Source organism: Mixophyes fleayi, chromosome 2, assembly GCF_038048845.1.
Source record: "Mixophyes fleayi isolate aMixFle1 chromosome 2, aMixFle1.hap1, whole genome shotgun sequence".
In the NCBI taxonomy this organism is placed as follows: Eukaryota; Metazoa; Chordata; class Amphibia; order Anura; family Limnodynastidae; genus Mixophyes; species Mixophyes fleayi.
Window position 1 is genome coordinate 316,584,199 of NC_134403.1, and position 22,793 is coordinate 316,606,991.

Sequence of the window (22,793 nt, forward strand, 5' to 3'; positions counted from 1 at the left end):
CTTTACTTACTTTCTACAATGATGCTATTAGTGGTCATTCTTTGTCTTCTCTCCCCTTTATCCAGAACATTCCAGTCAATATTATGGAGGTGTGAAAATTCCAAACAATACAATAGCTTGGGATGGTGTGTAGGGTTGTCCAGCATCAAGGCATGTGTGCGAGTGGGGTAGGACATAAATGTGGTTATTGTCAAGACCGAAAATATGAGCGTAGCAAAGCAGTAGGAGACAAATTCCCCAACTTTGTTCACAGTCCGCACAGAGCGATAACAACACTATGTACTAACATGAACATTTTCAGGCTACAGACCATTTAAATCCGCATTAGGGAGCTGTGAATGCTCAGCAGTAAAGCCATCTTATCACACAAATATACTGTTATATACATTTGCAAATCCTGCACAAATTCTGACTGCAGACTTTTTTTGTTTAAGAAACTTTAATACTGCTGTACAAGCAGGTCTACACATCTAGAAAATCTCAGTATAACAGCAGACATTTTAAAGTGTAACAAATTACATAAAACAATAATATTGACAATTAGTTGAATACATTTCTTGCAATGCACTGTGGGTTACATCTCGGTATTAACACTCTACTAGCTGTAGAGAAATCCATTACAGTTGCTTTCTACTGGCGTCTTTGGTCTTAAGTCCTCTGATACAAGACTGTACCTTATCACCACCAGGGAGTCCCACCGTGCACTGCGAAACGCATAAGGCACCAATTTAAAAAGTAAGTATATTTGTGTTTCTTTCCCAAAATCTATTTGTGTAGCAGAAATCTCAGCCATGGCCTTTGAAACGTGTAGTGTTCAAAAGAATTTAACTTACTGACATTTTAGAATTCACTATTTATTTATTTTTATATTTTTAACTCTGTAAGACCAACCTTACAGTGGTGGCATTTATAATGGGGTATGCTGCTTGGGAGGACAAATGAACTGTAAACTGCAACTGAAATAAACATATTTCTACATCTACTGGCATGGGCTAAGGACAAGTATCAGAGCTCTTTTAGATACGTGTTACTCCAGAAAACTCCACGGAAAGGCAAGAAGCTCACAGACACATTTATATTTTCAATAAAGAATTATTACAATTGTTACTGTACTGCTTACAATTGAAAATATTTTCACGACAGATATTTCACAAATTTATGTTACTGTGAATAGTTCAAAAAAAAGTTATACGTTTTATTTTCAAAAAAAAATAAAATAAATCACTCTGCTTAGGTATCTCTAGCAAAAGGCAACATGTGAGATAAATAAAGAACCAACGTGGGACCTAATATATTACTAAACAAGCTCTTCTTTTAGTGGCGGAACATTTAAAGTGGTTCAGTGTACTCTTAAAACTTAATGCTTAGACATATATTTATAATGTTACATTACAAGTCACAAATTGGATTTGATGCCCCGGCAGATAAAATAAAATAATACATGGTGTGTTATCACATATAATATTTTTTATTAACAATGAACATTAAAAATGAAAGAAAAAAATAAAACCTTATAGCCAAGTCCAGTAAACCTTGTGTGATGATTGCCGTGTACATGTACATACATGAAATGCTTACATTCACCTGCTCAGAAGAAAATTATTTTAAAAGTATTGGCAACTATGAATATGTTGAACAAAACCTTGCCTGACACTCTGCCTGAAATACGATTACTGCAACTGCTGTGTGCGCTCTCAACCACAGGAAGTACGATGTATCACGGGTAGACTAGTTCTTTTGTATAGTCTGATACACCACAGCTATTCTGTATTGTGCAGAGTTCAATGCAAACTTCAATAAAGACAGCAGTATTGCCACTGCCATGCTTAGAGAGTACAAGTGATTTCCTTATGATATTCCACTGCTGATTACTGTATCGCCGCCATAGGCAATGAACATGTGTACAATACTGCAATGATGTAAATAGTACTTAATAAACACAACTACCACAAGATGGCTCCAGAACTCAGCTATTACTCTCATTGAAAATCCAATTTTCTAGTACAAGTATTGAAGTGTACAACTGAGATCACACTCCCTTCCATGTAGATGTATAATGGAGTACACACTCCCTTTCATGTAAATGTATTATGGAGTACACACTCCCTTTTCTGTGGGCGCTCACCCCAGAGCTTCATCACCCTTTTCTGCTCCGTGTAAATTCACATTTCATATGAAAAAAAAAAGGTAAAAAATACAAAATGATATTGAACTTAAGAGCAGATAATAAAATCAAGTAGGTTTGTTCCTCAGCAATAATCAACATCTATTTGATTGTTGTTTCCCATTCACAGTTACATGTTATGTTACACTAACCCAAACAATGGTTGTGGACTCCAATTACATATTAGAAACTTGCTTCTTTCAGGTTTGGCATGATATAATTACCTTATTATATATCTCTAAAAGCTACAGTGGTAGCAGCCATTATTCTTTTGAAACTACCAGAATAGTTTTGCAATTTCCTCCTCAAGATATTCCATATTTTCAGGATTCCCTTAAGCAGGCAGAGGTGAATTATTCACTTAGGGGGAATAAGTGAATTATGTTTAAAGAGAAGGTAATAAAGTAGTATAATGCCTGATATATCTTACTTTGCACAGTATTACAGAGATGTTAATAAAAAGTGGTTCTGTGTTAGCTGTAAGATGTGAGGATAAAGCGCTTTTAGAATTGAAAAAAAACAAAACAAAAAAAATAGTGAAGAAAAGGCGTTACCTTTATAGCGGACTGTAGAGGCAATTATTGCAAGCTTCCAAGGCACTTAGTTAGCTGCTTCTGGCAGATTAAAGGTACTCTATATTTTATTCACTTTTTGTTTTTTTGTTTTGTGTTTTACGCTCTCACACATGATACAGAGAATAAAACCGAGACCACTAAATGTTTAAGAACCACAAATCTAAGATACTTTTGTTTTTTTCTGAAGCACTAGTGACTGTTTGTTCATAGGGACAGGTACGCCTGTAATTGAATAAAGCAGGACTAGATCATTATCTTGCTGGTAACCTGGGTTTATGATATGAGCAGATCCCACCAACCAGAGCAACAAGACTCCTAAGAAACAAACAGGAGGCTGCTTCTAGTCACTTGACTCCCCACAATCACAGCCGCTGACAGATGTATATCTAAGCCATTCTATTAATATCCACCAAACTCTTGGTGTCCTGTTTCCAAGGGATTGCCTTTCTCTCTAGAATTTAGCAAGTTAAAAGCTACAGGGACCATTTAACCCATTACAGGATAGGTCTTAATTTACGGACTAGCCCAAGGCCACATCCCCTGAGGGTGCCTGCAGTGCTGTGTTACAGTGATATTTACATAGCAAAGGTGACAGGGACTGTCAATTATCTGAAGAGCCTTCAAAGTCACAGCCTAACACTTCTCCTTTTGGTGGTAATCTATTAATAACCAGGATTTGGTACTTAGAAGATACAAGGGATAACATCAACATTTGACAAGTCAGCAATCTTGCTACTAGCATACTATGTGTCTGCAGGGCTTGGTGCTGAATGGTTCATCTGCAGCTGTAAACTATTTTAGAGCTTTACGTATATGGTTTGTAGGAAAATATAACTATTAATGGATTTTCTTGTTAATGGATTTTCTTGGATATTCATTTTAGTATTTTAAGTAAGAAAACAAAAGAAAGAAAAGATGTAGTGTTTCAGAGACCGAGTCCATATGCTAAATAAGGTGATTCTTTACAAATGTTTGCGTGGGTTTCCTCCGGGTGCTCCAGTTTCCTCCCACACTCCAAAAACATACTGGTAGGTTAATTGGCTTCTATCAAAATTGACCGTAGTCTGTCTTTCTCTGTCTGTGTGTATGTTATTTAATTTAGAATGTAAGCTCCAATGGGGCAGGGACTGATGTGAGTGAGTTCTCTGTACAGCGCTGCAGAATCAGTGGTGCTATATAAATAAATGATGATACATCTGTTTATCTTAGACATTACAGTGCTTGCTGCGCTATAGTTACATTGTGTACAGTCTGCATAGCTAATAGCAGTAGGATTATTTTGCAAGTGATTGCAAATTTGTCATTTATTAGGAATACTTCCCATAATGAGAAAAACAGGCCAATGTGCGAAATATAACCACATAACCAATAACTCATTGCACTTTATAATGGGGGGTGTTCTTTTTTGGGAGATTCATGGTATCTTTACCACTGAACACCCCACCCCTGCTCTAGGTACATATTTACTGCATGACATGTACACCTGGTCATATACTCCTGATAATTGCACACAATTACTCTTCTGGTTTTCATAACCACAAAAGCATCTGACTGCCAAGGTTTTGTTTTTTTTATTAGCCGCCAAATAAAAACTAGCTGTCTCCATCTCTTTACCACTAGCGCATCACAGCAAATGTTACCAGACACTGTTCACTAAACAAACTTTTCCTAACCTACATTGTTGCTTGCCAAAACAGTAATAAAATATATAGCACATTAAAAACAATACATGTACAACTCCAAGAGCGTGACTTCATCGCTGATGTATTAACTTGGGAGTAGGTAAATATATAAGTAATACCTAATCTGTAATTAATATTTGTAATTACAGATCCATATCAGCAAAGCCAAGCTCACCCACAGCCATAATATCACTGCGAAGACTTACATGAGTTAGACAGATTGGAGAAGTGGATATAATTACTTTCAGGATGGAAGGGCGGTCATTTTTAAAATAAAAAAAAATAAAAATAAAAAGGAACATTTATTACTTAAACCTGGAAGGACATAACTGTATTCTAAAATAATTGTCTATAATGTGTACCTATGACCTTTCTTAAGCTGGGTACACACTACAGAAATTTCGACCAACTTTTTATGCCAAGCGATTTTACATGCGATCGATGGTCCGATCGCTCGGTCCATGGACTGCATACACACTAGCCTTGTTTAGGACGATAAAGGGAAGAGCAGACGTACTTTTAGCGACTTTTTACAGCCATGTTGTCGTGAGCAATGACTGTAATTTCGTACTCACTGTTGTGGATCGGTCGGAAGTTTATACACACTGCACAGCGGAAATGAGATTGGACCGAAAATATTAAACGGTACGACCAACCAAATGAGGCGACAATCGTCCATTTGGGCAGACTTTCGACCATCGTGTCACTGCACACACTGACCCGACTTTTGAACGAGCGGTCGTATGTCGGCTGTTTGAGCCGATTATTGTACGAAAATAGTGTAGTGTGTACCCAGCTTAACATTGCAGGACAGAACAATAATATAGGAGTGTGATTAAAGTGTAAAGCTTTACATAATTTAGTTAAGGCTCCCATATGACAGTCATGTGACAACACATTTGCTCAGATCAGTAAAGCCACCATTTATTTCCTTCTGGGTGACAAGTGGACAGATCTTTAAAGAAATGTTCTTATTAACCCTTTTATTTTAGGATTCGGAGTTGTAGATTCCAAGTGGCAGAAACCAGGAGCCCTATACTCTTATCACCAATAACAATTTAGAACATTTTGGTTTTCTTTGGATGTTGTTTGAGACATATTTTATCCTAGAGTGTATCCTCTACTGTACAGACTAAAGGCGAATAACTAAAAGGTCAAAGACAGACATTATTTCCTTTGCAAGAACCAAAATGAACAAGTCTTTAGTGACCCAACTGGGAAGAGGCATGTACAGTCCATACTCCCAGGGCAGAATGTAAAAGAACAAAAAAAACAGCACTAAGACCTATTAAGCTAAAACTTCAGTATGTATGTAATAAAATAAAAAATACAGCCGCAGTGCATTAACTTTCACAAGGACAAGTGGCCATGTCTGTTAGCACCATAATGACCATCACACCAATGTCTCTCTTGTTTTGTACTTCTACATTTCCTTGTCCGCTCCCTGCGGCTCTGGCTCCTTGTCTTTCAGATGGCCAGACAATGAGCCACCAGTGTATCACTGCAAACGGTGTCAAAACAATTCCGGAGGTGATAAAACCAACACACCCACCTCCTTTGCTGTGAAGCATTAACTGTAAAATGGTTTTGTAAAAATAGAGCGTCCCAAGCACCTTGTGGACATTCCTGTGTTATCTGTCTCTCAGTTGTCATGCTGCCTGAGGCAGGCCACAGTGTCAACAGGGAGAGATGGACGGGAACACATGTGAGTCTTCTGCTGCTGTGATAAGGAGGGGCTGGCTGTGCGAGCAGTCACCATACTGCTGATGGGGAAGCTGGACAAGAGCAAGTAGTGTTAGCGGGGAGATCACTCAAAACGTCGCAGGTGGTTGTAGAGAGACTGCACATAGGTGAACACACACATGGGGTCCGGCTTCCTGCCCATCATCAGCATGTCCTCCACTTCAATCAGTCGGTCACAGTGGGCCATTTTCCTGAAATATAGAGTAACAAAAAAAACTCATAAATAACTCACGCAATTCTGTATAGTAACGTCAGAGAAAAGCTAATATAAGAGCTGAAAATCAAACGTCAGAAATCAGCCTCAGCCAATTGTGTCATTATATATAAGAATGAAGTCATTTTAGTTATCAGGAAAATTGAAATGCTCTTTGTTAACACAGCTGTTAAATAAAAATAAAAAAAATGACTCCTTTCAAAAAAATACAAGATATACAATAATATAGTGATAAAAAAGAAAAGCCTAGTAAACGTGTAGAACTTATAAACAGTGTCATGCTGCAGATGTCCTGTTACTCTTTCATTATAATAGCACAGTATACTGCTCATTGGATGTCATTTTGTTGGCATATATAGGTACAGCATATGCCTTTCTGTACTTCACTAGGGCACCTTTTCATATATACATATTTGTTGACTTGCATCTCCTTGTGTTTGGATTGGTGTGACCGGAGCATGCAAAGCACAGCAGAGTATATTAAGGTTATGATCATGTCTAATTGTGACACAACCACACATCTGCATATAAGCTTTGTAGAAGGTGTGTATTACATGTGCTGAAGAGCTGGTGCAACAGTACACAATGACTATCAGCAGCACTAGCTAGTCGCTTCTGATTGGCCGATTACATTTTAACCCCTCCTACTGACACTACTTAAATCATTAGCATCAAGGCTGTGTCATATGAAGTCGCACCTGTCTATTTTACATTACTTAATTGAAAATTGGACGACTACAGGAAAGAAAATTTCCATTTGATTTGTAAAGGGGAAAGCAAAAGAGGTTTGCAGTTGATTTAATGTTTGTATTTAATAAATTTTATATTGATAATGTGACTTTTACCTTTATTAATTACTGCCAAGACAATATTTTCTCTTGTGTATGACAGTTTGTTATACTATATGGTACATAAGTAGGGTAATGCGACTTTAGCATTTACTGCTAACATTGTCATGTCACATCTCTACGTTATCGTGGGGTGCAAGTATAGAGACTTGTACACAAATGAATGCTTTGGTTTTGCCAAAACCGCCCTTGTTTTTGCTTTGGATCCCTTTATTTTTTTCTAAAATTCCTATTTTTTTTTTGCTAAAATCACATAATTTGACTCTTTTTTTGTTTCTACATTATTATTAACCTCAATAACATTAATTTCCAGTCATTTCCAGTCTATTTTTGTCAAGTGACAAGAACACTGCTACCCCTGTTTCTGTGTGAGCAATGGAGCTGGATCTCCTGGGGAGGGAGGTACTTATGGAATCCAAAACTCGCGAGATTTGACAACGCAACAATGATGTTTTGCCTCGATTCAGATCTAAGGACGCGCAAAAGTACTGAGCCTGCTTGCGAGCCTACTCGGATCGCCTAAGTTCGGGTGGGTTCGGTTTTCAGAAAACCAAACCCGAGCATCTCTAATCTATACACACTGCAAGATGTTGGGAGTGGTATGGTCACAATAATTAGAACATAAGTGAATAAAAAAAGTCGCCTCATTCTTGACCATTACTTAACCCTGTCACGATCGTTCATCCTCAGTCTGAAGTAAAACTTTGTTACTGCCAAGTTATGGAAACAAATGCAGATAATATATGCATAAAACACATTCTCTGTGGGATAACTTTACCATAACTGCCTACATAACATTCTCATTATTAGACAATTAGCATGAGTTAGGAAACAGGGTCCCTCTGTACTGAGGACTTTTTATTCCACTTCTCACAGCTTAGTGTACTTTTTAATCCTTGGCCCAGTCTAAGTATATACACCAGAGCATCGGTGTATGATGTGTATTGTTATTTCATGTTATCAGGTACATTTTACGCTTGCTATTACCTGCAATATTGTATGTATTAGAAATATAAAGAATATTGCCATTTGTCTAAAATGCCCATTGTTATGAGGTGTGGCTCAGATCTGTTTTGTAATCAGAACAATGTCTGAGTGACTGTTAACATAGCTAGCTGGCAGCCCACAGATAATTTGGTAGGTCAACAGGTAATCTGACAGGTAATTACTGTATATACTCGAGTATAAGCCGACCCAAATATAAGCCAAGGCACCTAATTTTAAAAAAAAAAAAAAAAACTGGGAAAACTTATTGACTCAATTATAAGCCTAGGGTGGGAAATGCAGCAGCTATTTCCATGTGCTGAACAGGTATTGTACTATAAATAATAGGCTGTCTGCAGTAAGTGTCTTTCAGCTGTCACTTTGTGTTTGCAGGATTTTATGGAGTTCATTGTGAAATTGTTCTCCCCTGTTACTTGAGAGGTTGTCATGTGAAATGATAGAAGGGAGATTAAGCTGATAAAATACATTGTGTCCTTGTCAATACCATACATTATAAAGGTATTCACCTGGTTATTAAAGGAGCGTTTCATTTAATGTGTTATCTTTCTTAACCTCCATTATTAAACTAGATTATTTTAATAGGAGATATTAGCTATACTGTGTTCCAGCGCTGACCACTGCCACTAAATGCTTTGCTCCTCAGTACAGCCTTTGATGGAGTCCCAAGTTCCGCTTACCTGCGACACCCTGCCAGCTAGAACTGATTAGAACGAGCTGGAACCTTGTATGTAGTACAGCTCTATTTAGATAATAAGCTCTAAAAGTTAGGTGAGCATAGGGAATCCCCGAGAGGCATAACAGCTAACAGCTCTCCGGAGTAGCCCAAGACTTACATTGGCAGCAATCACAGTTGTACGGCGGCTTTCTCAGACCGAAAATCATTTTTTAAAGGGGCGGGACAACCCTCACTTGAGTATAAGCCGAGGGGGGCCTTTTCAGCATAAAAAATATGCTGAAAAAGTCGGCTTATACACGAGTATATACGATAGGTTAGAACTACTAGATGGTATACAATGTGCCTTCACAGTAATATACTGGCAGAAATAGAATTGGGAAATGTATCAATATAAATGTAATTGTATCAAAATGTATCACAGACTCAGATTGTGTAATGCTGCAGATACAATTTGTCAAATGCCTTAATGTTTCACACAAGCGTGAAGTGTCATTCCCTAATGTAATATTGTAACCCTTTCTTTAGTGTACACAGCCAAATAGCTAATTCAGTGTAGAAAAAGAATAATTGTGATCTCCCCAGCACTCTACAATTTAGTGCAGCTTAAATGATCCTCCCACAAACATACACCAATTGAAAAAATCTGAAAAACAAATAATGAGGTGATTCAAGCACTCTAAATATTCCCCATATAAGGGGCATATTCAATTGTTGGCGGTTTCTGCTGCGGAAAAACTATTACCGTTATTACGGTAATGCTAGCCAGATTTCAACTCGCAGCTCCCTGAACCGCGAGCTGAAATCCAGCGTGAAAAGTACCGTAATAACGGTATTGACGCGCACTATTACCGTAATGACGGCAATAGTGCACGGGGCGCGTTAATTTTGGCTGCAACGCCAACAAATGAATATGCCCATAAGAATGTTATTGACACACATAAATTGAGTAAACATAATACTTAAATTCAATGTATACTTCTAAGTTTCTTCTTATGTTGATAGTGAACATCCAATACAGATCATATAAACTTAAATAAGTAATATAGTGTAATAACATCAAAATAACAGTAATTAAAAAATACAATGTGAATATTAAATTATTTCAATGCTGCTCTTCAATTTTTTCGGGGTAATAGGTGCAAAATTCCCAATGGTATTGCACTCACAAAAAAAAGGAAGAAATTGTGCCTCAAACATATATCTTGAACTCCTCTCTTATGTGGACCTTGAAGATGAATAGTGTTTATCCCCTCATTAATCGATCATAATAGATAGGAAAAGAAGAAAAAATGGGGGAAAGAGCCTCGTGTGATATTGTATGACAAATTGAATTTTAATAAAAATACATATAAAACACACCTAAGAGGCATAATATAGAACATAATATAATATCCTGAAATAAATGTGCAGAATACTCGTACCGAAAACTAGGATTTATTCAAGCGGAAAAAGATCTTCTGTCCTTCCCGAGATAGGACCAATGGCAAGGAAAAGTCCCAGTAGGCGATAGTATGTTTTTCAAATAGCTAATTCAGTCAGACCATTCCATTGTATAATCAAGGTATCAGAGAGAGTTTGTCTAATGGTTAAATAATTTAAGTGTCCACTAACAGGCCCCTGCTGAAAGGGGGAGGATTGAGACATTTGACCCTACTCCCTGTGTATACAGCCAGGAGTATAAGGAGAGCAGAATGCAAATAGAGGCTATTCTAGCTTGGAGGATCCTGGTGTACAAGACATGAAACAGGACTCTGTGCCAGGCATCACAGTGTCACTGGAGGAAACTCTACCAGGAGAGGGTCTGTGCAAGCCAGTAGCCCAGGCTGGGGGATACAGGACTGTCTAGGGAAACAGTAGTAGTAATACTGCGGGAGGGTACGATTCGGAAAGAGATTATTACTTTGGAGTGCTGACTGCAAGAGGCTGCTGGAGGATACACTCTACCATTTACCCTGTACTTTATGAACATCTTATGGAGTTGTTCTATCGTAATAAAGCCTTATTTTGGATATATTCTGGTCTACCCCAGTGAGTTGAATCCAACGGAGGGTAACTAGTGTCCCAGCTAAGGGTGGTTTCCTCACAGCTTGCAATTGAATTTCAGTGTCATTTGAATAATAAGTTGTCACTTTATAAATCAAATACTGTAATGGCCAAAGCTATAATATGTCAGTATGCGCCACTGCAGCACATGCGGATCTCAGCACATAGTGACCCAGTATGATCTGAAAGCAGTGGAAACTCATTGAATGAGCTAACCTACTTTTTAACAGTCGGCTGATGACCACGTACAAATACAGATGGGATCTGTCAGCCCTTTTGCTTTTCCATCCTGCGTGGTCAAATCCAATCCAATTTAGTCTGATCAGTTTTTTTTGTCTAGGATGGGATCAGACACTAGACCACACTGACTCACCATTGTACAAAATGGTCACCCACAATTTTTATTGTGTGTGTCTATAATATGACAACTGGAGCAGTAAACTGAGGAAAAAAGTTTTACTCAGCCGGAATTAGTCATATTTACCTTTTTGGTAGATTTAATAATTACGAAATGGTACAATATTTTTGCTTTAAAGTACACACAACATTCAAAAGTTTAGGATTTTGTAAGTGGAATAAAATTTCAGGTGCCGAATGGTCAGGCATACCCCTGTGTAGACTTAGGTTCATCTTCCACAAAATAAATGATTATTATATTTATTTATATATCGCCACTAATTCCGCAGCGCTTTACAGAAAACTCTGTACCGCTACCGTGGAAATCCAGCCCAGTCCCAAACCTCAGTCTACAACCCCGAAAAAAAAAAAAATGTAAACCACTTGGCAGTCTCCATGATCTGTTCTTATTTTCTTATTACCTGGTTGCCTGTTTAGATTACTAGACATTTTGTGCGTTTTAGTTATCTTCTTATGCTTCAGCCATTCTGTCCTTGTCTGCTGCCATCTGGCTATTTATATAACTTGCACAGATTTTGCCAGGACTAAATCATCATAATATATATATATAATAAGGCAGTGATGGGCAAACTACGGCCCGTGGGCCAGATCCGGCCCACTTAGAGGTTCTATCCGGCCCGCCAATATTTTAAAAAAAAGTCATTAAAATATGCATAAAATTATTAGGGCCGACCCTGTGTGTCAGAACCTTCATTTTTATGCCTTCCAAGCTATTTCCTCCATTACACTTCATCCTTCTTCTTAAAAGGACACTTCGTATGTCAATCACGCAAACACCTGCCCGTCCCCTAATGGCTGAAAGTCATGTGAGAAGAGATGGGCCATATACTAAGGCGGATTTCGATTGGCTGCTGTGTTGTCAGTTAATGGCTCACCAGAAAGACGGATCTGCAACAACCTGCTGAAATAAGTTCTGTCTGTACGATCGCTGCTCTTATAGAGGTAACACTGCTTATAACACCCTCCCGTCCCATTCAAAAAATTTGTATTATATTTTTAGATATTTGAGTTTTTTAATAAATTATATTTGTATTATATATTTAAATATTTGAGTTTTTCTTTTTTATTTGGCCCGCTCCTGAAAAAGTTTGCCCATCACTGGAATAAGGTATAGGTATATGCATTTATATATACTTAGATATTTAGTATATTCATGAATATAGCCAAATGTACCAAAAACATATAATACTGTGTCACCATTGTATCTTGCTTGTTTTATCAGTTTTATAAACATCTTACAATATATTGCATCATGAATGTCTTATTTTTAAATATGAATCAAAGCATTCAATGACAGAATAAAAGGCAGTAAGATTACGCGTATAGCTGGCCTAATGATGCACAAAATCTAAAACAAACATATAGCAGAAAATAAAGCTCATTCCAGGATATATTTTTTATTAAATCAATAGTTGTATATTCTTCTACATAGGGATACAGTGGGTGTACTGATACCGATTGTGAACCATCATTCTGATTTACTTAATGTAGCCAAAGTAATCGCCACGGGGCCAATAGGTAAAGAGCTGTACAGCTATGCACTTTCCTATAGTTAGAATGACACCGATTAATTCAATTAACCCACTTTATCTTTATGCATTCTGCTTTCCTTTTAATGCCAGCTTTGATAAAGATCTTGTTCACCTGATTCCTTAATGTAACTGCAGTTAATCAAATCATGGGATTTTTGTTCTTTCTGGGAAGAAGACATTGTTGATGACTTTGGATCGCGTTGAGAGCACAGTCCATCACTAAGCAGATGACCTGCGGTATTAGTGCCAATGCACTTTGGGGATTGTTTTATCCTGTGCCACATTCTTCAAACTTCATTAAAAGCACAGTGACATAAGTGCACTCCTGACTTGAGCTGCGGATTAGCATTCAAAACCACAGGATTTCTGACACAGGGTTCACCCAAATCTCTGATTACACGCAAAGGATTAATATGGGGTTTGATGAAGCGTTGGTAACAATGCAGCCTGCATCCACCTGCTCTTCATGTGCTTGGATTTAGGCAGTGCGGACATGGCTCAAACCAAATGATATTATAATACACCCACTAAATCTTTTTACCATCTATATGCAAGTAACTTCAGATCAAAATGTAACTCTCCTCTACATCATTCATATTACATTAGCTGAAACAGGTATAATACGTCAATAAAGAAAACAGCTAATTTGGTTATAATATAATGAATAATCAAGTAGCACAGAATAAATTTGTTAAAAACATCACCTATTACTTTTCTGCTATTTCCCACCCTGTATAAAAATCTTTGGGACTCTGCTACTCCCCTTTCCCTACTAACCCATACTGTTGGTAATTGCAAGCTATTATAGTGATAGTGATAAGGAACAATGACCAGGGGCCGGGCAGTAGTCACACTGGGACTAAACTGCAGACACCTACTATAATAAGTAATGCAGTCCATATTCATGTACATGAAGGCACAAATAATGGTTCTCAGCCTAATTATGTGACAGAGGGAGTTATCATTTATTATGGTGTGTGTCCATCGGTGCTATGGTAGACAGAATTACAGTAACGGGGCCCAGAAGCAGAACACTCTGTGGCTGTGGCCTGTGGGTAGTTTATTAAAAGTAGTAGTGGGAAGATGATTGGGTTCCCAAATCAGCCCACTAATTCTCTCAAACATCATTGCAAGCCTGGGCCATTAGGGCAGAATGCTCTGGGAATGCATAATTATTCATTACCTGTCCAGCTACACAACTCACATGGAGCTACTCATTATTTGAACATGGTTTGCCCTTTAAAAAATACAGAAGTTGCTTAAGTTAGCATGTTGCTTTTACACCATTCCATGAAGAACTCCACCTAAAACTTGAAATCTAGCATTGGGTGCAGTTCACCAATTAAATTACTAACCCCTCGTGCGGTTCTTTGCTGTCTCCCACTGTGCAGGTTATGTGACAGCATCCTACACTCTGATTGGTGGATAGTTCCAGTCATTCGCCAATCTGAAAGTGGAGAACTCCTACTACCCTAATTGGTGAAAGGCCAGTGTCTGGCTGCTGAGAAGCAAGCAGTGGATGCTGCTGCCTGCTATGACTGTATTTAAACACAATAAGAGCGGTTGGACAGCATCACTGCCTGCCTCTCGAATGCCAGGCATATCTATATAAAATATATGGCAGCAGTCAGTCAGCCCAAACATATGCACCTCTGATGTGCCATACTTAGACTGCACCAAGTCCTCTGAAGCCTACAACTATCCTGTAACTCAATAAATGAAGGGGAGCAAAAGCAGCTTGGAGAGCGTAGTGTGAAACGGGAGACATATGAAGGGGAGCAAGAGCAGTATGGAGGGCACAGTGTCAAGCATCGGGAAGAAAACATTAAACTTAATTTTTTCTTAATAATAAACCTTTCAAAATTGCATATGAGAGTTTTTCTTTTTCTTGCGGCCGACATAATCTTAGACTTTGATTATTTGGCTCAATTGGGGTTTTGAGTTTGACATGTCTGCTGTAACTGATCCACTGGGGTTTCCACTGCATCAAGAATTAATGTTGACCTTATGAAACCACCCAATACTAAATTTTAAGTTTTGGGTGAAGTACTTCTTTACAGCATATCTATAATCTATATATATGGTGGAGGCATCCGTTTTATGGGCTGAACTAGTGTGCGGCCTATATGCTAGGAATTATTGACATTACTGAGACGCTGCCTGGCTGATATTCATGGTTCCTAGTAAATTCAGCTATTCATCTTACATTCTATTGAATATTAGTTCAACTTACTAAAGAGATACCACCGCTCTTTGCAGGGAACACGTCCACTTTAAGGTTTAGTTTAGTTTCCAATTAACGTTTGTCCGTTAACATTGTTCACTACATAACTTGCATTTTGAGATAATAGCCATATTGTATCATGAGAGCTACTGTAAAATGTAATGCAGGTAGAGTGTGTGTCCTTAAGGTACAAATACTCTGTCTGTTCCTCTGGCTAACACAGCACCAATGACTTACAATAGAACAGTGCTTTCCCTTGTGAATGAGGGTTTGTGACAGGTGCTTTTACTCAGACAGTTTGTGTCCTAATGCACAAGCATAAAACACCTTGATTTTCTCAGTTCTACGTATGACTAGCTTTAGAAGTGCAGGCAGAATTAAGATAATTAAGGAGGTGTGGGGCTTGCGTACAACTTAGACACATTAGATACTTTCAGAAAACTCAGACCGCTAACCCTGTCTGTGTAGAAGCAATGCACCAAATGTGTTCTATCCAACTGTCACAAACCTTTTATACATTACGGACAGCCTTGTTCTGCATATCACTCAGAGACCAGGCAGAACCTTAAACTTAACTGTTTGTATGATAAATGTCGGTAGATATATGTACATTTTCTATAGAGCAAGTCCATTACTTCTGGAAAAGGCCTCATCACCTGATATATTTTAGCCTATGTCTTGCTAATGAAGCCAGTGCCGTCTGGTTACATTGACACTTTGGGCTAGATTTACTAAGCTACGGGTTTGAAAAAGTGGGGATGTTGCCTATAGCAACCAATCAGATCTAGCTGTCATTTTGCAGAAAGTACTAACTAAATGAAAGCTAGAATCTGATTGGTTGCTATAGGCAACATCCCCACTTTTTCAAACCCGCAGCTTAGTAAATCTAGCCCCTTGTGTCTTTTGGCTCTAGAATCAAATAGTGGTAAATGAAAATACCATGTGATACAGTTTTAATTAGCTATTTCAAAATTGATAATACCGTCTACAAAGGAGATAACTTGATCACACAAATAGAAGCCAAAAACTATTTCTCCCCATGAACACTCATTTCCTCAAATTATTGTTGCATTAAGGTTGTAATCAGAATCAGAATCTCCAGCAATTACAACGGAATCTTGTGATTTATCTCACACATTTTCTAATGTGTTATAAATCTCTAAATTTGCACTTGAACATTCACAATAGAAGAATAATCCATGTGAATGGCTTTCCCAGGCTGGCTGAAAAACCACTGAAATGTATTGTATACTAAAGGTGTTGTGTCTTTGTGTCTTCAGTATTTATTTAAAAGAATCTGTGTGATCTTCTGCAAAGAACATTTTACTTCACTTTGTGCAGCAAGTAATATGTAGCTGTAAATATAACAAGTGATTTATAGCATCTACCTTAAGGCTGATGTCAGATGAGTACTTTGAATGCCAGGCGCTATTCTAGCTAGACAATCCTTAGCATTAACAACACTTGTTTTACACCACCCTTACAGATTAAGGGCCTATTTATTAAGCCATCAATCATGTAGTAACAGCTTTTTCCGCATGGTTTAGGCATTTTACAGCAATACATCTACCTAACAAAAGCCTACTGCAGGAGATAGGAAAGATATCTCCTGCATTAGACCACAGTCCCCATAATTTTCAATAGGGACTGCGGTCCAGGACAATTTAACAGGCTCCAAAAAGCCTAGCTTTTAGGAGCTTGACCTCGCCCTATGGGGAGAGCATCACGGGAGATGGATCTTCAGATCCCTCTGCGGCAGCCTTCCTGCTCCCCTCCTCCTCCTCGTTAAGTAACGAAAAATGACTCTGCGCATCCTAAGGTTGCACATACGCAGTAAAGACTCCCGGGTCGGTAATGGAGGAAGGTCTTTGGACCACAAGGTGCAAGAAAATGTTATTAAAGGGAATATTGCCAGTCCTGCAGATTGGTAACTTCATAGTAGCCAACACATGATTACAATTTTCAGTGACACAACTGGGTAGGTACATCTATACAAGTGAAATACGGCATGAGTATGTAAGGGCCACTGTGGATGTGGTTTACATTTACAGAGAAGTATGGGGGATTTGGTCTATTGCACCGACTGATGCTCAGATTGTAGCCCAGTACAAGAGCCACATGTTCCAACAACGTAAGCTGCAGATTAATGCGTGACTGACTGGAAATGCTGGTCAAACAGTGAGAAGACAGCACCATCTTGCTAATTAACAGGCTGCATGGCAGCTAGATATAAAACGTGCGTTGCACTCCGTAGCAGGAAATCCCTATCTTGCACTCTAAGGTTGAAAACTATATATAAGTCATATGTTCTAAATTTGCCAGGCAAGACATTGGGAAGTTACAAGTTTCTTATATTCCACAAAGAAATGACATTGGATATTACAGGAGACCCAGTACCGTATACAGTACATGTGCTGCTTAAATGTGACTGTATTTGTAACCCTGTTACCAAGAAATGGTTAATTGCTAAGACAGGATGAAGTCATTCTGAAAACATTCCTGAAACACAAACACAATAATGTGCCTGGGGGCGTGTGTACAAAGAGCAAGAGTGAATTACATATGCCAGGCAAGGTTTACAGTGAAACTGCCTGATGCTGGAGCCCCCACAGTGTGAAATCAGTACAGAGAACTTCGTGCTTTGTGGTGAAATGCATATGCTCAATTGACAGTGGACCACAAACAGCCCAAGGCGGATTACCTGATGGCATTAAGGAAACGCCAGGGACACACCTGCGCTCAGTTAATGCAATTAAATACATATCGCACCTCTCTGCTCTTGACTGTTAGCACATAACCATTGGCATACTTATTTTAGCTTTTCTACAATTACAAAACGCTAGTACAAGCATGCGCTGTAACTCCCCTGTATAGCAGACCTTAGGCAATAATACCAGCATTTCCTGTGTTGTATAGTTTACTTATTATTACTTATAAAATACTTAATGGGACAGGAAGGAAACAAAAGTAGATTTTATATATATATATATATATATATATATATATATATATATATATATATATATATATATATATATATATATATATATCTATCTATCTATCTAGAATATAAATGTCTAGTGGCGTGTGTTAGTCTGTCTGTGTGTGGAAAAAATAAAACCAAGCTGCAGCGCCGCCTGCTGGGCGGAGTTATACACTGACCTACTAAATTCTTAGTGTGTGTGGAAAAAAAAAAATCAGAAAGGGCTGACATTTGGTATACTAAGATGTTTTTAATTTGTTAATTTAATTTGTTAATTGTTAAAAGTGTTTATAAAGATTTTAAAAAAATACATATATATTTCTTGAAGGAGAAGTGATAGTTGGGAGTGGTTGGTGGTTGCCGGGGGTGACAGTGGGGAGTGATTGGTGGTTGAGGCCTGGGCTATGGCCCAAATGCATGACAAGAACCTTTTTAACACCTTAAGTAGCTTGATTTGACTAGAATGCATGAGTATCATGCACGGGTTTACATGTGTATATATATATATATATATATATATATATATATATATATATATATATATATATATATATATATATATATATATATATATATATATATATACACACACATACATATATATACATATATATATATATACATACATACACATACCCACATAAACAAGCGATCTTTAGCATTAATTTACTATGGTAAACCTGTTTGAAGGAGGTAAAACATGTGCAAACTTTCATCCTAACTTGGGTCTCAAATTATTCCTTGTATAACTTATGCTGGTCAAACACACAATGTCATAATCAACACAATAGCCCACAACCAACCACAATGCTAGGTATTGATTCCATTGAAATAAATAGGATCAGTAAGCAATCAGAAGATCACAGTTATTGGCCTATTATGGGTTTTTTTACATTAACAGGTCCCAGTGATTGTGAAGTGATACAGCTACTTGGCCCATGCACCAACAGTAGTATCTCACTTAACTTGACAAGTTAGGTGCTGACACGTGGGCCTCTCTTAGGTGGTGTGGTGTCACTATGGAGGCAGAGTCAAACCCCATGGGACAAAAACATCCAGTACCGCTTGTTAGGAGGATCAGTCTATAAAAGATTTGGGTTTCCCGCGGCAGAAGGGAGGATGTGACAGCTGTGGACCTGAGACAGTGGGGAGAAGGTCCCAGGAAAGAACCCACAGAGAACAAGATCCCAAGTCCTGATGGTGCAAACATAAAGGGGGATCCCCAAAGGAGAAGCCTCAGACTTCATATTAAAAGAGAGGGGAAAGAGGTCCAAGAGGGGGTTGCTGCCCAAAGCAGCGCAGCTGCATTGAATAAGGGAAAAGATCCCATTTAGGGTGAACCCCAAGGTAGAGAGGGAGATCACGGCATGTAGCAGTGTTCCTGCATTATAGAAGTCTGTCCTGAGTGAGGATTCATCTAAGAGACCGTATAGAGAGGGAAGCAGTGCTGCAGTGAAGCAATGTGATGTAAACCAGAGGAGCAGACAGGACACCAGAGAGGGTGTTATAGCCCAAGGTGTGAGTAAGGAAGCTGCAAGAGAACACAGTGTGTGTGGAAGAAGCTGTTCCCAGATGTGGGAAATGTTTAACGGCCAGCGGTGAAGTAGTGGTTAAGGAAGTAACAAGACATGACTGCTAAAGGAGTGCAGGGTGGGCTGACAAGTAAACTGCCAACTGATAAGAGATTTAGAGGAGATGTGAACTGTCTTACAACATCCTGAGACATGTTTAAGCGTTGTGCAGGAGGCGTTAATGTGAAAAAATAAATATACTTGCAACCAAGTATATATATAGCATACCCTTCCTCCGCCTAACCCTGCCCTCCGCCATCCCTCTTCTCTATCTTTCTATACCTCGCCCCCTCCTACTTATTCCTCTGCTTCTCCCCCCTCAGTGTTCTCAGCCCCCATCCCCTCTCTCTGACTCCTGTCAGTCTCCCCCTCACCTTTAGATTGTAAGCTCCTTTGAGCAGGTCCCTCCTCCTCCTGTTTACCTCTGCCTTTAGCCCTCTACTTCTTCTCTCCATCTTTCCTCTTCTCAATCTCTGCCCTGATCCTGTGAGCGATGCCCACTCTACTGGTCACAGGGCAGAGGCGCAAACGCTTATTCACTCCCCACCTACTTACCTTCCTATTTGTACACTGGAATTCACTTTTACCCTTTGCCCTGTGCACCTTTCTCTGCTAAGTTGGTATTTGTTTATACCTATTGCACTTTGTTTATACCTACTGCACTTTGTTTATACAGATTGCACTTTGTTTATACAGATTGCACTTTGTTTATACAGATTGCACTTCGCTTTTACTGCACTTTGTTTTTGTACTACCCTGTGTGCCATGTATTGTTACCCTGTACTGTTATCCCATGCTCTATGTACGGCTCTGCAGACCCTTTGTGGCGCCTCATAAATAAAAGATAATAATAGTAATAATAATAATAATAATAATAATCGTATTGTTCATGAAGGAATTGTGCTGGAGTGAGAAGGCAGATGGGATAAAGAGTTTATTTTCATAGAGATGGTCTGACACCCAAATCATTGAGACATCTGATTGCACTGAACCCTAAGTTACCTGCATGTGTGGGGACCTTCTGGTCCTCTACATCCAGGACCAGGAGCTAGCCAGGGCTAGAGAAGGAGATACACTGGCTCACCTGTGCACCTTACTATCACACACAGTGACAGATGCAACTACATTTATTGTTTAATTATGATACTCCGCATGTGCAATAGCATTTAGCCAGTATATTTTAGGTGCATTTATTCACATACATGCATTGGCTCCTATAACACTTCCCAGTAGGCATAGCACCATTATACTCTATATACTTTTCACATCTATTTTCTGTGTTATGTCACTGTTCCTAAATAACATGCAGGTACCAGGTTTGTAGAACTCAACATAATCCTAATGATGGGAGTCCTGTGGTGCGTTTTGCTAACCTATTCATTAATCACCAAGTTGTGCTCAGCATTAGTATATTCTACACTCAGCGATACTGTGAGCTAGTAAAAAGTAAAAGTCAGTAAGCAACTGCAAACTGAGTTATGTCGACCATCTTGATCTGTGAACTACGATAGACCGTTAGATAAAACTTCTCTGCTAGATGAAGACCTTGGCCATGCAGACGGAAGAGTCATTCTTGACAGCTCATTGGTAAATGGATACCACTGAGGATATTCTAGTAGGTGACAAAATGATATGCACGGAGGTCATGTTAACAGAAATTATATACAGTAAATATTCACGGAAATTTCTATAAACGAGGACACCATATGTTGTCCATTATTTCCTCTGCTAAAACAAATCACATATGGACTGCATCAAGACTTGTTTAACCTGACCTTTTTAGCAAAAGGTGATGACAAGTTTCAAAAATAATGTACAGAACCAGGACCTTTCTGTATTATGTCAGGTCTGGATACAGAGGCCTAGGCCTATGGCGGTAACATTGTAGGGGTTGCACCTAGTTGTGTACTTTGTATTGCTATTTTTCTGCGGCACAACGGAGTGGTAAGGTGTGGGATAGAAGCATACTTGGCCTGAATTTATTCCATTTGTTAAAGTGTTGCTTAGGCTGTAAGAATAAGAGCGGATATAATGGAAAAAGGAGCACACGTTTAGCACAACTATATAGTGAGCATTACCAACATAACTACTTTATAATCGTACATTTTATTAGGATTTTCTAATATATATGATATGGGGGTTTAAAAAAAATTCCTCATCTTTGTAAAAGACTATTGTGTATCCAAGTTAGCAAGGTGAGGTTTGGGGCAACGGAGTATAGCACTTGTATAGAGGAGACAGGCATATGGGGGGGGGGGGGGGGGGTGGATATTATTTCTTTTTTAAGCAGTGGCCTGGGTTAATGTTGAATGAGCTCATTGAACAGTCAGACCATTTTATTATTAATTACCGTAATATTACACGGTAACACTTAAGGGTCTGATTACGAAACTTTTTCTTGTAATCATCTCCACAAACTGGGGCTTTATTATTAAACAATTAATTTGTGTAATGACCCATTGCAACCAGACACTTGCCTGCATTGTCTAACCTATGAGGTAGCAGTAAATAACCCTCACTGACAAATGACATGTTGAACTGCATATAGATGGGGAGGCCAAGTATCCTTCCATGTCGAACTGCATATAGATGTGGAGGCCAAGTATCCTTCCTCTGCACTATTTAAAGTGTACCCATCACCTGCACATTTTGTGGGTTGGACCATTATTTACAAGACTGTGTGAACATCAGTCTCCCCTCATGTTCTCAGTCACCAGGAATAGAAAGACAAAAGGCTCCATGGTTACTTCTGCAAGGAACTGAAAATCTTATTGGTATTTTTGAAAGTAACAAAGTGCTCTTTTAGTTTAAGAAACCTTCACAATTGCCGTAGAACCCTTCATCTGTGACGTCTGTCTATGTCAACTCCACTAAAGCGCAACAGAGACATAATAAATATTCACATTCAAGGTAATTGTGTAAACTGAAGAGAAATTGTGGCAATTACCTCTATTCCTTACACATGTGACCGCCTGCTTTGAAATACTTAGGTCGTCTAACAATTTTCTAATAAGAAGCAGACTGGGTTGAAAGTAGAATTTTAGGCTGCTCGAACAACAGTCTCAAATAACTGCTCATAACAGCAGATTCAATTGAGGTCCCCTTAATGATAAAAT

At 38.6% G+C, this 22,793-nt stretch overlaps 1 protein-coding gene across 1 annotated transcript in view; it reads right to left on the minus strand.

Annotated features, from left to right (window-relative positions):
* Positions 1-1,209: 1,209 nt before the first annotated feature.
* Positions 1,210-22,793, minus strand: part of SMTNL2 (smoothelin like 2) — an 88,439-nt gene continuing 66,855 nt past the window's right edge. Inside the window, exon 9 of the mRNA XM_075196667.1 lies at positions 1,210-6,355. Coding sequence (XP_075052768.1) covers positions 6,229-6,355 — 127 coding nt within the window. The 3' untranslated portion in view covers positions 1,210-6,228. The remainder of the gene's footprint in view (positions 6,356-22,793) is intronic.